Raw genomic sequence first — 15,008 nt, forward strand, 5'->3', positions numbered from 1 at the left:
GTGCAACGACAAAGAAAGCACAGCAGTGCCTCTACTTCCTCAGAAGTTTGCAAGGATTTGGCATGACATCTAAATCTTTGACAAACTTCTATAGTAGTATATTAATGGTTGCGTCACTACCTGGTATGGAAACACCAATTATGTTAAACAAAAATCCTTACAAAAAAAAGTAATGGATATGGCTCATTCCATTATGGGTAAAGCCCTCCCCTCCTTTGAGCACATATACACAGGGCATTGTCGTGGGACAGTAACCTCCAACGTCAGGGACCCCCATTACCCAATTCAGCTCATGCTTTCTTCTTGATGCTGCCATCAGGAAGAAGGCACAGGGGCTTCAGGACCCACACCACCAGGTTCAGAAACAGCTATTTAACAGGTTGAACCAGTGAGAATAACTTCATATCTTCACTGAACTTTATTTGCCCCATCACTGAACTGTTTATTTTTCTTTTCTTTCTTTTTGTGTTTGCACAGTTTATTGACTTTTCCACACTGGTTGTCTGCCCTGTTGATGTCTGGTTTTTCATTGATTCTATTAAGTTTATTAGATTTATTGAGTGTGTGCGCAAGAAAATGAATCTCAGGGTTTTATGTAGTGACGTATTATGTACTTTGATAAAGAATTTACTTTGAACTTTGGATCTATAGTACTGTGCAAAATTCTTAGGCACCCCTAAATTTTTTTATAAATGTTTACTTTTTGCCTTCTGTATTTGTGTGCATAGAACAGAGCAAATTGTATTTTTCCAAACATTCATTTTCCAAAAAGTTAAATGTAAGAGAAATCTTTGTATTTCATTAAAGAAAATAACATTTTAAGTAATGGGCCACTTTTCAAATAACAACTTGATTACTTTGGAGGTATATAGCCAGTGCATGATTAAACAAATATAACAACAGGATGATGTAATGTTCTATGACATAATGAGCTGAATGAACTAAACTGATTAACTGAAGTAGAAATGGGTGTAGAAGGAATCAAATCAGGCGAAGGGCAACCAAGCTAAAAGGTTAGGGTGTGGCTGATATGACAATTTAACCTTCAAATCATGAGTTGTTACACCTTGGCAAGAGTGAGCGTAGCAACAAGACACAAGGTGGTTATCCTGCATCAGCAAGATCTCTCCCAAGCAGAAATTTTGCAGCAGACAGAAGTTTCAATGTACTGTCCAAGCACTTCTAAAGAAGCACAAAGAAACTGACAGGGTGAGGACCAGAAATGCAATGGTTGGCCACGGAAATGGAGTGCAGCAGACAAGAGATACGTCAAACTGAAGTCCATTCTAAATTGGTAGACGTCCAGCACTGCTATCAGGTCTGAATTGACAAAAACCACTGGAACTCAAGTACACCCTTCTATATTTTGGAGAAGTCTTGTCAGAAATGGTCTTCATTGAAGAGTTGCTACCAAAAAAGCCCTTCTTCTGAAGTGGAAACAAAGCCAGGAGATTCACCTATGCACAAAAACACAAAGACTGGTGGGGCTGAACAATGGTAGCAGGTGCTTTGGACTGACAAGTCAAATTTTGAATTTTTTGGCTCAGACAGGAGGCTGTTTGTTGGTCGAAGACCTGGAGGGTGCTACATGGCTGAGTGTCTGCAGCCAACAGGAAACATGGCGGAGGTTCTCTGCAGATTTGATGTTGCATTTTTATAAATGAAGTTGGTGATCTGGTCAGAAATAATGGAATCCGCAATGCTGAGAAGTGCATGCGGATCCTCATCCATCACACAATACCATCAGAGAGGTGTCTGATCAGTCTATAGCAGGACCATGATTCCAAATATACGAGCAAGCTCATAAAGAATTGTCTTCAGCAAAAAAAACGAACAAGGGGTTCTGCAACAGATGGTATAGACTCCAGTAAGCCCAGATCTCAGGGGCTGTCTAGGATTACCTGAAGAGACAGAAGCAAGCAAGACAGCCAATGTCTGTAGAAGAAATGTGTTAAGTTTTCCAAGATGCTTGAAACAACCTATCAGCTGATTTTTTTTATAAAACTGCACGGCAATGCACCAATGAGAATTAGTGCACTTTTAATGGCAAAGGGTGGTCACACCAAATATTGATTTGATTTAGGTTTTTACAGTTTACTGCTCTTTGTAGTACATTTTTTGATATTTAGAAATTCTTCATTTTTTTGAAAGCATCTTCTCTTCACAGAATTTTTTACATGTGCCTAAGACTTTTGCACAGGATTGTAATATTAGAGTCCAAAAGGCTGTAGCTTGCCCTAACAGGATGACATGTTGTTTCTCAAGCTTGTGTTGGACCTTGTTATAACAGTGCAGGGGCCACAGATAAATATGTCCAAGTAATAATGGATGGAGAAATCAAGTGACAACTAAGGAGTTTTGGGGATGACATCTACAGGTTGAGTGCAACTACTTTGCAAAGTTATCACCTGTACTGCAATGTGAAGGTGATCACATTGTATTGTACATTAGATTGGAAGATGCCTCACCTGTAAAGAGTGTCAGGTGCGCCTGGATAATAGGAAGGGGAGAGGTGATTTTATATACCTAAAGACAACGTATGCCCTGTTTATGCATTGCTTCTTCGTTGAGATGAAATTGTTGGTCTTATATGCCATTGTAGCATAGTAGTTATCGCGAAACTGTTATGGCTCAGGGTGTTTCGGAATTCAGTTCATGTGCTATCTGCACGAAGCTTGTATGTTCTTCCTGTAAGCCCGCGAATTTCCTTTGGGTGTTCCAGTTTCCTCCCACAGTCTGTAGACACACTGGTTAATAGTAAATTGGTCATTGTAAATTGTAAACATGAGATTATGCTGCTGCACACAAAGCAACACACACAAAATACTGGAGGAACTCAGTAGGTCAGGCAGCATCTATGGAAATGGTTGATATTTTGGCCAAAATCCTGTTCAGGACTGGAAAAGAAGGGGGAAGGCACCAGAATAAAAACATGGAGGGACAGGAGGGGAACGAGGATTAGCTAGAAGATGAAGCCAGTTGAGTGGGAAAGGTAAAGGGCTTGAAAAAAAGGAATCTGATAGGAAATGAGAGTAGACCTTGAGAGAAAGGGCAGAAGTGATAAGCAGGTAAAGGGAAGAGGTAAGAGGCCTGAGTAGGGAATAGAAGAGGGGGAGAAAAAATAAATTATTGGAAGGAGAAGTGGCTGTTCAATCCATCAGGTTGGAGGCTACCCAAACAGAATATGAGGAGTTGCTCCTGCACCCTGAGAGTGGCCTCATTGCGACTGAAGAGGAGGCTGTGGACTGACATGTAGGAACTGGAATGGGGATAAGATTTAAATTGTTTGGCTACTGGGAAGTTCCACTTTTGGAGGATGGAACAGAGGTGTCTTGACAAAGTGGTCCCCAAATTTACATTAGGTCTCACCAGACTGGAGGAGGCTGCATCAGATACACTAGGCAACCTCAACAAATTTGTAGTGTAAATTGTTCTGTGATTATGTTATTCTTAGAAGGTGGGTTACTGGGCAGTGCAGCTCGTTGAGCCAGAAGGGCTTGTTCTACACTGGATTTCAAAGGTTCAAAGGTACAATTTAATGTCAGAGAGAAGTATACAATATACATCCTGATATGATTTTTCTTCGCCAACCATCATAAAAACAGAGGAGTGCCCCAAAGAATAAATGACAGTTAAATGTTAAAAACCCAAAGTCCCCCCAGCTCCCCCCTTCCGCGCATAAGCAGCAGCAGCAAGCAACAATCCCTCCTATGCCCACTGGCAAGAAAAGCATCGGCATTGTCACCGAGCATTCAAGCGTGAGCAAAGCAATAACAATGACACAGATTTGCAGTTACCCCAAAGACTTCGCATTTCACCCGGTATTTGACATACAGCAGGTTTTCTCTCTCTCCCTAGTAAGGGAGAAAGAGGTGTCTCTATTTTCCCGGAGAGTGGCAAGACATACCACTCACTGGTTTATGATGTTAAAAGTCCGTTATGTCGCTTTTTTTTTGAGCTTTGTGCCTGAAGATCGCAAAGATCCCGGGTCTCCAGGTTCACAGCTGTAGATATTTCGACCCCCCCGATGAGACACGGGTCTCCTGTCGTGACACTGACCCTTAAACCGTCCGTCTCCAGAGTCCCAAGATCCTAGGCTTCCGAATCTGAGCCGGACTCTCGGGCAGAGCCTTTGGCGTGCCGAACAAAGGCCAGTTATGGAACCCCGAGAGTGGGTCCCATTCCTGCAAAGAACCGTAGTCAGTGTATAACTCCAGGTCGGGGTCTTCAAAAGAACCCTGAAAAGGAAAAACAGAGATATTAAAGACAGAAATAGAGCTCTTTCCAAAGATGCAAACAAAAGAGTCACTGTTAGACGCCATTAACCCTCCTAAGCTCTACCTTCTGATTTCTAAATATTGATGAAAATGCAAAGTATAGTTTTAAAAATGTGTTCACTACACCCCTAGAGGTTGATGCCTTTCTGGTATTCAGTTTGATGTAGATATTGGGTAACCCAGTGATATATGCTGAAGACTAGTGAGTGTTCTTTGATACTACTTAACTGAGGATTTTGGGAGTTGGCCCTTTCGATGTTTAACATGTTAAAGATTTTTGATAGATCTGTGAGCAGCAGTTGGCGTGCTTGAAATAGTGCGTGCATCCTTTTAACGTATGTTTTACAGTTTCTGCAGTATGGGGTAACCATTGTTTAAATGTTCACACCTATCCTATTTTAGGGAGGGAGGCAAAAGAGGTGGGGGCATGGCACTGTTGATCAGAGATAGTGTCACGGCAGCAGAAAAGGAGGAAGTCATGGAGGGGTTGTCTATGGAGTTTCTGTGGGTGGAAGTTAGGAATAGGAAGGGGTCAATAACTCTACTGGATATGGACCACCCAATAGTAACAGGTACATCAAGAAGCAGATAGGGAGACAGATTCTGGAAAGAGGTAATAATAACAGGGTTGTTGCGGTGGGAGATACTAGTTTCCCAAATATTGATTGGCATCTCCCAAGAGTGAGGAATTTAGGTGGGGTGAAGTTTGTTAGGTGTGTCCAGTAAGGCTTCTTGACACAGTAGGCAGATAAGCCTACAAGAGGAGAGGCTGTACTTGATCCGGTATTGGGAAATGAACCTGGTCAGGTGTCAGGTCTCTCAGTGGGAGAGCATTTTGGAGATAGTGATTACAATTTTATCACCTTTTCCATAGCATTGGAGAGGGATAGGAACAGACAAGTTAGCAAAATGCTTAAATGGAGTAAGGAGAAATATGAGGTGGTCAGGCAGGAACATGGAAGCATAAATTGGAAACAGATGTTCTCGGAAACATATGGCAGAAATGTGGCAAATGTTCAGGGGGTATTTGCATGGGATTCTGTGTAGATACGTTCCAATGAGACAGGGAAAGGATGGTAGGGTACAGGAACCATGGTGTACAAAGGCTGTTGTAAATCTAGTCAAGAAGAAAAGAAGAGCTTACGGAAGGTTCAAAAAAACTAGGTAATGATAGAGATCTAGAAGGTTATAAGACTAGCAGGAAGGAGCTTAATAAAATTAGGAGAGCCAGAAGGGGCCATGAGAAGGCCTTAGCGAGCGGGTTTAAGGAAAACCCCAAGGCATTCTACAAGTATGTGAAGAGCAAGAGGATAAGACGTGAGAGAATAGGACCAATCAAGTGTGTGTGGAACTGGAGGAGATAGCAGAGGTACTTAATGAATACTTCAGTATTCACTACGGAAAAGGATCTTGGTGATTTTAGGGATGCTTGAGCATGTAGATATGAAGGAAGAGGATGTGCTGGACCTTTTGGAAAGCATCAAGTTGGATAAGTCACCGGGACTGGATGGGATGTACCCCAGGCTATTGTGGGAGGCGAGGGAGGAGATAGCTGAGCTTCTGGCAAAGATCTTTGCATCGTCAATGAGGATGGGAGAGGTTACAGAGGAGTGGAGGGTTGTGGATGTTGTTCCCTTATTCAAAAAAGGGAGTAGGGATAGCCCAGGAAATTATAGACCAGTGAGTCTTACTTCAGTGGTTGGTAAGTTGATGGAGAAGATCCTGAGAGACAGGATTTATGAACATTTGGAGAGGCGTAATATGATTAGGAATAGTGAGCATGGCTTTGTCAAAGGCAGGTCGTGCCTTAGGAGCCTGATTCAATTTTTTGAGGATGTGACTAAGCAAGTTGATGAGGGTAGAGCCGTAGATGTAGTGTATATAGATTTTAGCAAGGCTTTTGATAAGGTACCCCATGCAAGGCTTATTGAGAAAGTAAGGAGGCATGGGATCCAAGGAGGCATTGCTTTGTGGATCATATGGTGTGTTGGCCTTCATCAATTGTGGAAATGAGTTTAAGTGCCAAGAGGTAATGTTGCAGCAATATAAGACCGTGGTCAGACCCCACTTGGAGTAATGTGTTCAATTTTGGTCGCCTCACTACAAGAAGGACGTGGAAACCATAGAAAGGGTGCAGAGGAGATTTACAAGGATGTTGCCTGGATTGGGGAGCATGCCTTATGAGAATAGGTTGAATGAACTCGGCCTTTTCTCTCTGGAGTGATGAAGGATGAGCTTTTGGAAAGCATCAAGAGGTGTTGAGAGGTGTACAATTGGTGTACATTGAGAGGTGACCTGATAGAGGTGTACAAGATAATGAGAGGCATTGAACGTGTGGATAGTCAGAGGTTTTTTTCCCAGGGCTGAAATGGCTAGCACGAGAGGGCATAGTTTTAAGGTGCTTAGAAGTAGGAACAGAGTAGATGTCAGGGGTAAGTTTTTTTTATACTCAGAGAGTGGTGAGTGTGTGGAATGGGCTGCTGCTGGTGGTGGTGGGGGCAGAAACGATAAGGTCTTTTAAGAGACTCCTGGATGGCTACTTGGAGCTTTGGAAAATAGAGGGCTAAGGGTAAGACAAGGTAGTTCTAAGGTAAGGGCATGTTCGGCACAGCTTTGCGTGCTGAAGGGCCTGTATTGTGCTGTAGGTTTTCTATGTTTCTATCTATTCTTTGTCATAGCTCTGTTGGGCCTTGCTGCATGTTTGTAAGGATTAGGGGACTGATTCAGCTTATCAATATAAGTAACCAGCACTTGGGGCTTTATACATTGTGATAAGACCATACAAGGGTGACTTTTATGCTGTACCTTCACACAATCTCAATCTCTCTTGAATTACCTTAAAGGATGGTGCTATATGGGAAGCACACTGAAAACCTCTCCATGACTAAACATCCTAACTTCATATACTTCATATTTCAGTATGTCTGCCAGGTATATACAGTGGCATGCAAAGGTTTGGTCACTCCTGGTCAAAATTTCTGTTACTGTGAATAGTTAAGTGAGTAGAAGATGAACTGATCTCCAAAAGTCAGAAAGTTAAAGATGTAACATTCTTTTCAACATCTTAAACAAGATTAGTGTATTATTTTTGTTTTGTACGATTTTAGACTGAAAAAAAGGAAAGGAGCACCATGCAAAAGTTTGGGCACCCCAAGAGATTTGAGCTCTCAGATAACTTTTCCTAAGGTCTCAGACCTTAATTAGTTTGTTAGGGCTATGGCTTGTTTACAGTCATCGTTAGGAAAGGCCAGGTGATGCAAATTTCAAAGCTTTATAAATACCCTGACTCCTCAAACTTTGGCCCAACAATCAGCAGCCATGGGCTCCTCTAAGCAGCTGCCTAGCATTCTGAAAATTAAAACAAATGATGCCCACAAAGCAGGAGAAGGCTGTAAGAAGATAGCAACGTGTTTTCAGGTACTTATTTCCTCAGTTCGTAATGTAATTAAGAAATGGCAATTAACAGGAATGGTGGAGGTCAAGTTGAGGTCTGGAAGACCAAGAAAATTTTCCAAGAGAACTGCTTGTAGGATCGCTAGAAAGGCAAATCAAAACCCCTGTTTGACTGCAGAAGACCTTCTGGAAGATTTAGCAGACTCTGGAGTGGTGGTGTACTGTTCTACTGTGCAGCAACACCTGCACAAATATGATCTTCATGGAAGAGTCATCAGAAGAAAACCTTTCCTGCATCCTCACCACAAAATTCAGTGTCAGAAGTTTGCAAAGTAACATCTAAACAAGCCTGATGCATTTTGGAAACAAGTCCTGTGGACTAATGAAGTTAAAATAGAACTTTTTGGCCGCAATGAGCAAAGGCATGTTTGGAGAAAAAGGGGTGCAGACTTTCATGAAAAGAACACCTCTCCAACTGTTAAGCACGGGGGTGGATCAATCATGCTTTGGGCTTGTGTTGCAGCCAGTGGCATGGGAAACATTTCACTGGTAGAGGGAAGAATGAATTCAAATAAACACCAGCAAATTCTGGAAGCAAACATCGTCTGTTTAAAAAAAAGAAAAAAAAAGCTGAAGATGAAAAGTGGATGGCTTCTACAACAGGATAATGATCATAAACACACGTCAGAATCCACAATGGACTACCTCGAGGCGCAAGCTGATGGTTTTGCCATGACCCTCACAGTCCCCCGACCTAAACGTCATTGAAAATCTGTGGATAGACCTCAAAAGAGCAGTGCATGCAAGACGCCCCAAGAATCTCACAGAACTAGAAGCCTTTTGCAAGGAAGAATGGGTGAAAATCCCCTAAACAAGAATTGAAAGACTCTTAGCTGGCTATAGAAAGCGTTTATAAGCTGTGATACTTGCCAAAGACAGTGTTACTAAGTACTGACCGTGCAGGGTACTCAAATTTTTGTTTCAGGCCCCTTTCCTTTTTTGTTACTTTGAAACTGTAAAAGATGGAAATAAAAAAGTAGGCAACACGCACAAAATGCTGGTGGAACGCAGCAGGCCAGCCAGCATCTATAGGAAGAAGTACAGTTGACGTTTCGGGCCAAGGCCCTTCGTCATAAAAATATATCTTCTTTAAATATATCTTCCTTAAAATATTAATGAAATGTGTCATCTTTAACTTTTTTGCCTTTTGGAAGTCAGGTTATCTTTTACTCGCTTAGCTATTCACAGTAACAGAAATTTTGACCAGTGGTGCCCAAACTTTTGCATGCCACTGTAAATGCCCATTGTAGAAGAAAATATTGTAGGGTTTGCTTTTATTAGATGTTAACATGATCTCTATTGCTTAAAGGAGGACTATTAGTTATCTTTTTGAGGTAATATTTATTGATATTCAACATGTCTACTTTAATTAAAGGCTCATGATGTACTTGAATATCTTATTCTTGTCAATGAACATATTGGTATTTGCACTGTTGTATGCAGATTTGATGCCCGTTTCTCTGAAATGTGTCCAGCAATACCAGTGACATTTGGATCTTGCTCAATCTTAGGCCAAGTCTATCCCAGGAAATTGTGTAGCTGTGCAGAAAAAAAACGGTTCTTTTGCCCAAGGGTCTGATTCATTCTGGGTGAAAATGCCTCTATGGCTTTTCAGAAGGGCTGAATGAGTCATTGTTGATTAGAACTAACATTATGATTTGTAGGTCATTACAACTCCATTAATGCTAATTGAAGTGGATTTGTGATACATAAAATAACATTACTGATCGCTAAACTATATACCGTTACCAAAAAGTGTGGAATTGATTTTGTAACTCACAACTGTAGTATTTTCTGAGAGATAACTCCATGAAACATCAGCACTCCTGATGAAGGGTTTCGGCCTGAAACGTTGTCACTACCTCCTCCCATAGATGCTGTCTAGCCTGCTGAGTTCTGCCAGCATTTTGTGTTTTTTATTTCCAGCATCTGCAGATTCACTTGTGTTGCTTTAGAAAGTGAAATTGTATCTGGTTCTGAAATATTGATTTTGTTTGCTCCTTAATTTAAATTTTTGTGGAAATGTACTAAACAACTGAGTGTGTGAACTTTGTACTGCAGGATGGCCCCAGAAGTTGCAGCAGTGGAGAGGAAAGGTGGATATAACCAATTGTGCGATATCTGGGCGGTTGGTATAACTGGGATTGAGCTCGCTGAGCTTCAACCACCAATGTTTGACCTGCATCCAATGAGGTGAGAACTGTTGCCTTATGGATTTTCAACCCTGTCTTCACACTGGCAAAATATTCTCAGTAACTTTTATTAGTAACTTGGTTTGAGAAGCCATAGATTCTGAAAGTGTAATGTTATCAAACATCTCTGCAGCAAAGCAGGTGCAAGTTTTGTTCTTTGCCTATGATGTGATTGGAACAGAGCCGTTATTGACCCTCTTTAATAGATGTGGTGTAGCTACTTTACTAGTAATGCCCTATTTAGGCTATAGTATTCTTGAAAATAAGTGACAATTCAGGCATGATTGGTCATACGTGATTGCATATCTAACAGAGATTATTTTCTGATCAAAATGTCTAAAATTTGTTTTATTTATGAAAGAAAAGTGCTTCTTTTGCAGAAGACTGACCATTGCATTAACTTGTGTGACAGTATCCAGTGATAAAGATTCCAGTGTTCTTTACAGAGAAACAGACAAATGCACTAACGTTGTTTCTGCTAATAATTTTATTAGTCCATATTTGTGTGATTTTGGAAATTTAAAATCCTGTTAAAATGAGGAATGAAACCCTCTCTCTGTCATCAGCAGAAAAATTATATAATTTGATGACAATGTTGAATTTAAACACAACACTCCCAATATTTAGCTTTATTGTGAATTTTCTTTCTAAATTAGAATTTTTTTTGGAAATAATAATTTAGTGACTTGTTGACTTGTCATCTTTTCAAAAATATTAATTACAGCATGCTAGAAGTGAATCAAGCAGTATTGGTAGACGAACAGTTAATGTCCAAGCCAGTGGTTTTCTTTAAGAACTGAATGAATTTAGAAGCCTTTTAAGAAGCTCAGAGTTGGGAGGGGATCAACCTAGACAAGTATTTACAATAAAACTCCGATTATAATAGGGACTTCTGTGCCAGTGAGGCAGATTCTCAGGACTTTTATTTCTTGTTCTTAGACTTACTTGTGTTGGATGTTATTTCTAATAATGTCACAACACACTTTTGAAATGTTTCTTTTTGATGTTATACAGTATTGTTATAAGTGTACCAGTGAACCAGCTAAGTTGAAAGAAAGCCTTCGAATCAGGGTCCAGTGAGTGTTAAGGAGTGTGCAGATACCTACCTGGTGAGATAGATGCTGAACCATTGGGATTTCCAAAGAGTTGGTTTTCAAATTAGTTGGAATGGGTTGGAAGGCAGAAGAAATTAAGTGACAAAGGAGCTGAGAAAACAAGGGTTAAAAAAGGTGTTAATGGGACAGAGAAAGAAGCAAATTAGGAGGCCTCATACATGAAACAGTATCCTCAACTGAAATCACAAAAGGAAATCTGAAATAAAACTACAATGTTGAAAGGATTCATAGTGAGAAATTAACTTGGTATTGATGGTGGAACTGTAGCTGGCTGACAGTGCAGGGCAAAAGAACAAAGTTCAAAAGAAATTTATTATCAAAGTACTTGTATGTCACTGTATACTACCTGAGGTTAATTTTCTTGCTGGCATATACAGGAAAATAGAGATACAATATAATTTATAAAAAAAAACCTTTAAATAACAAAGGCTTATAAACAACCAATATGTAAAATAAGACAAATTGTGCAAATAATAAACAAGTAAATTAATAATACTGAGTTATAGTGTTCTGGAAAGTGAGTCTGTTTGTGGAATCAGCTCAGTGTTGAGGTGAGTGAAGTTATCCACATTGCTTTTAGTGCTTGATAACCGTTCCTGCACCTGCGGGTGTGGGACTTAAGGCTCCTGCCCAATGGTATTAGTGAGAAGAAAGCATGGATGGATGATGGAGGTCCTTAATGATGGATTCTGCATTCCTGCAACAGCACTCCTTGTAACTGTGCTCTGATGGGGAGGGCTTTGCCTGTGATGGACTGGGCTGCATCCACTACTTTTTGTAGACTTTTCCATTCATGGGCATTGGTGCTTTCATACCAGGATGTGATACAATGGAAACAAGGGTAAGGATAAGAGTGACAGTGGAATGGAAAGGGAAAAAAAACCCAGATTGGATTGGCATTGGCATGTTTGCTGACTAAATGGAGGTACCTTACTTCGCAGTCACTCAGTGTGTGTTTGCCTGTTTGTTGAAAAGACCATGTTGTTAGTAATGAATGCAGGGCACTAAACATGAAGTTGCAAGTACATCATTATTTGGTACTTTTGAGGTTTTCCTAGGTTGCGGAAAGTTTAAAGGGCATTTACAGCTCATGCTTTAGCTTTTAAAGGGCTGTACAGGGATATGCCTTGGTATGAATAATCTTCAGAATGCTGAGAGGTGAAGGATTATGGGTTTGCTTGTGACGTTACTGTATGTTGGGAGTGTAGGGAATGCTCAGCTGATTCACTAGATCTGGAAGTTGTTGGGATGAAAGATAGGTTCAGGGATCTGAGTTCTAGAGAGGAAGGAGAAAGGGACTAGATCTAGAATGTTGGAACTCCAAAGCATCACACAAAATGCTGGAGGAGCTCAGCAAGTCAGGCAACGTCTATGGAAATGAATGAACAGTTGATGTTTCGGGATGAGACCTTTCTTCGGGACAGGAAAGGAAGGGTGAAGATGACAGAATGAAAGTATGGAGGGAGGGGAAGGAGGATAGTTAGAAGGTGATAGGTGAAGCCAGGTTGGTAGGAGAGGATAAGGGCTGGAGAGAAAGGAATCTGATGGGAGAGGAGAGGAATCTGATGGGAGAGGAGAAAAGGGAGGAGGGGACTCGGGGGCGAGGTAATAGGCAGATGAGAAGAGGTAAGAGGCCAGAGTGGGGAATAGAAGAAGAGGGGAGGGAGAGGGAATTTTTTTAACCGGAAGGAGAGAAATTGATATTCATGTCATCAGGTTGGAGGCTACCCAGAAAACATAAGGTGTTGCTCCTCCACCCTCATCATGGCACAAGTGGAGGCCATGGACCAACATGTCATAATGGAAATTGGAATTAAAACGTTTGGCCACTGAAAAGTTCTTCTTTTGGCAGATGGGGTGGAGGTATTGGATGAAGTAGTCCTCCAATTTACAATGGGTCTAACCAATGTAGAGGAGGCTATTTCTGGAGCACCGGACACAATAGATGACCCCAACAAATTCACAGGTGAAGTGTTGTCTCACCTGGAAGGACTGTTTGGGGTCCTGAATGGAAGTGACAGAGAAGGTATATGGGAAGATATAGCACTTTAGCTGCTTGCAGGGATAAGTGCCAGGAGGGAGATTAGTGGGTAAGGATGAATGAACAGGGGAATCATGGAGAGGGCAGTCCTTTTGGAAAGTGCAGAGTGGGGCAGAGGTAAAGATATGTTTGGTGGTAGGATCCCTTTAGAGTTGGCAGAAATTGTGGAGATGGTTGTGTTTAATGTGGAGGCTGATGGGGTGGTACGTAAGGACAAGAACTATCACTGTTAAGGAGGTGGGAAGATGGGGTGAGTGCTGACATTCAGAAATGGAGGAGGTGCAGGTGATGGCAGCCTCAGTGGTGGTGGAAGAAAACCTTGTTCTTTGAAGGAGGTGGACAGTTGTCCTGGAAAGGAAAGCTTTGTCCTGCAATCAGTTGCAGCTGAGGCGAAGGAACTGAGAAAAGGGAATAGTATTACAGGAGGCAGGGTGGGAAGAGATGTAGTGAAGATAACTGAAGGATTTGGTAGGTTGATAAAAATGTCTGTCAATAGTTTGTCCGCAGAGAATGAAACAGAGAGTTTGAGAAAGGGGAGGGAGGCATCAGAAATGGACCAAATGCATTTAAGGGCAGGCTGGAAGTTGGAGGCAAAAATTGATGAAATTGACAAGCTCAGCATGGGTGCATGGAGTAGCACCAAAACAGCTGTCAATGTAGCAGAAGTGTTGGGAGTATTACCGGGAACGGCTCAGAACATGGACTGTTCTATGTAGCCAACGAAAAGGCAGGCATGGCTGAGGCCCTTGTGGGTACCTATGGGTACCCCTCTAGTCTGGATCAATTTGAAATGTATAAGTACCATCTTGATGTTGTATGATCAAGAATTGACTTTTTGGTATTTTGATGAATCTGAATCAAGCACAACATATCTGTTTTGTCTTTGACCCATATTACCTCATTCCTCATGGGTATGAAATAGCTATCAGGTTATTTACATTTTAATGTTACTATTGCAGAGGATATTTTTAAAGAAAGGTTCTACAGCTGCTGCATGAATCTGCTATGAAATTGCTCTGTGGCTTTAATTATTCCCACTACCCTTTAAAGATTTGGTAAACACACCTCCTGCTGGTTGCCCACAAAAGTTGGCCATCTTTGGGGAGTCGGTTCAGTTTTGCATTGGCTAAAGATAATGATGCTCCAGCATAGTCCTTGCATTTCCATATTTTCATCTCTGGCTATTCAAGCTGTGGTTGCTTTGTGTTGGAATGAAAGCAGAAAATTAAATTGTATCCCTCTGTTGTGGATATTAAAGCAAACCAAAACCCTTTGGCCATTTTATTTTGGATTTACCTCACTTAGTGATAAGTGCCTTCTGCAGAAATGCTGTGGCATTATTGACATGGACTTAAGTGAACAAGTATCTCCTCCTAAATTGTGGATTCTTAAACTCTTTTACTCTTTCAGATAGTACTTTCTGTTATCCTTTTAAATAAAAGTTTGAAAGTCTGTATGACAGCAGTGCCACATTGAAACTGAAGGTAGCCTGATTCCTTTATCTCCCCATCCCCCACTGCCATCCCCTAACATTTGAAACAAAGATATTACATATTTAACCTCTCCTACTTGAGAAATGATGGATCTTCATTTTTATAACTTATGGCTTTCTGATTAATTTTTAGGGCTTTGTTTTTGATGACAAAAAGCAACTTCCAGCCCCCAAAGTTGAAGGACAAGATAAAATGGTAGGGAGCATTTAGACATTGTCGTTCTTTTTACAAGTCTACTGTTTCGAAGTTGGTTCATTACGGAATGTTGCTGTTTCAGGTCTACTAGCTTCCATCAGTTTGTAAAGCTGGCACTTACAAAAAATCCAAAGAAAAGACCAACTGCTGAGAAACTATTGCAGGTAAGTTTATTATGCTTTGTTTTGTTAGTCTGTGTGTAACTAATGTTCCGATAATGGCCTTACATTCTGCTTTTTAAT

The 15,008-nt window shown here is 41.0% G+C and overlaps 1 protein-coding gene across 4 annotated transcripts in view; it reads left to right on the forward strand.

The window, feature by feature from the left end:
• map4k3a (mitogen-activated protein kinase kinase kinase kinase 3a) overlaps positions 1 to 15,008 on the forward strand; it is a 295,830-nt gene that overhangs the window by 158,932 nt on the left and 121,890 nt on the right. For all 4 annotated transcript variants that reach the window (XM_059986423.1, XM_059986424.1, XM_059986425.1 and 1 more), the window contains exons 9-11: positions 9,792 to 9,923; positions 14,704 to 14,766; positions 14,849 to 14,930. In XM_059986423.1, the coding sequence (XP_059842406.1) occupies positions 9,792 to 9,923; positions 14,704 to 14,766; positions 14,849 to 14,930 (277 nt within the window). The remainder of the gene's footprint in view (positions 1 to 9,791; positions 9,924 to 14,703; positions 14,767 to 14,848; positions 14,931 to 15,008) is intronic.

Source organism: Hypanus sabinus, chromosome 12 (genome assembly GCF_030144855.1).
Source record: "Hypanus sabinus isolate sHypSab1 chromosome 12, sHypSab1.hap1, whole genome shotgun sequence".
Lineage (NCBI taxonomy): Eukaryota > Metazoa > Chordata > Chondrichthyes > Myliobatiformes > Dasyatidae > Hypanus > Hypanus sabinus.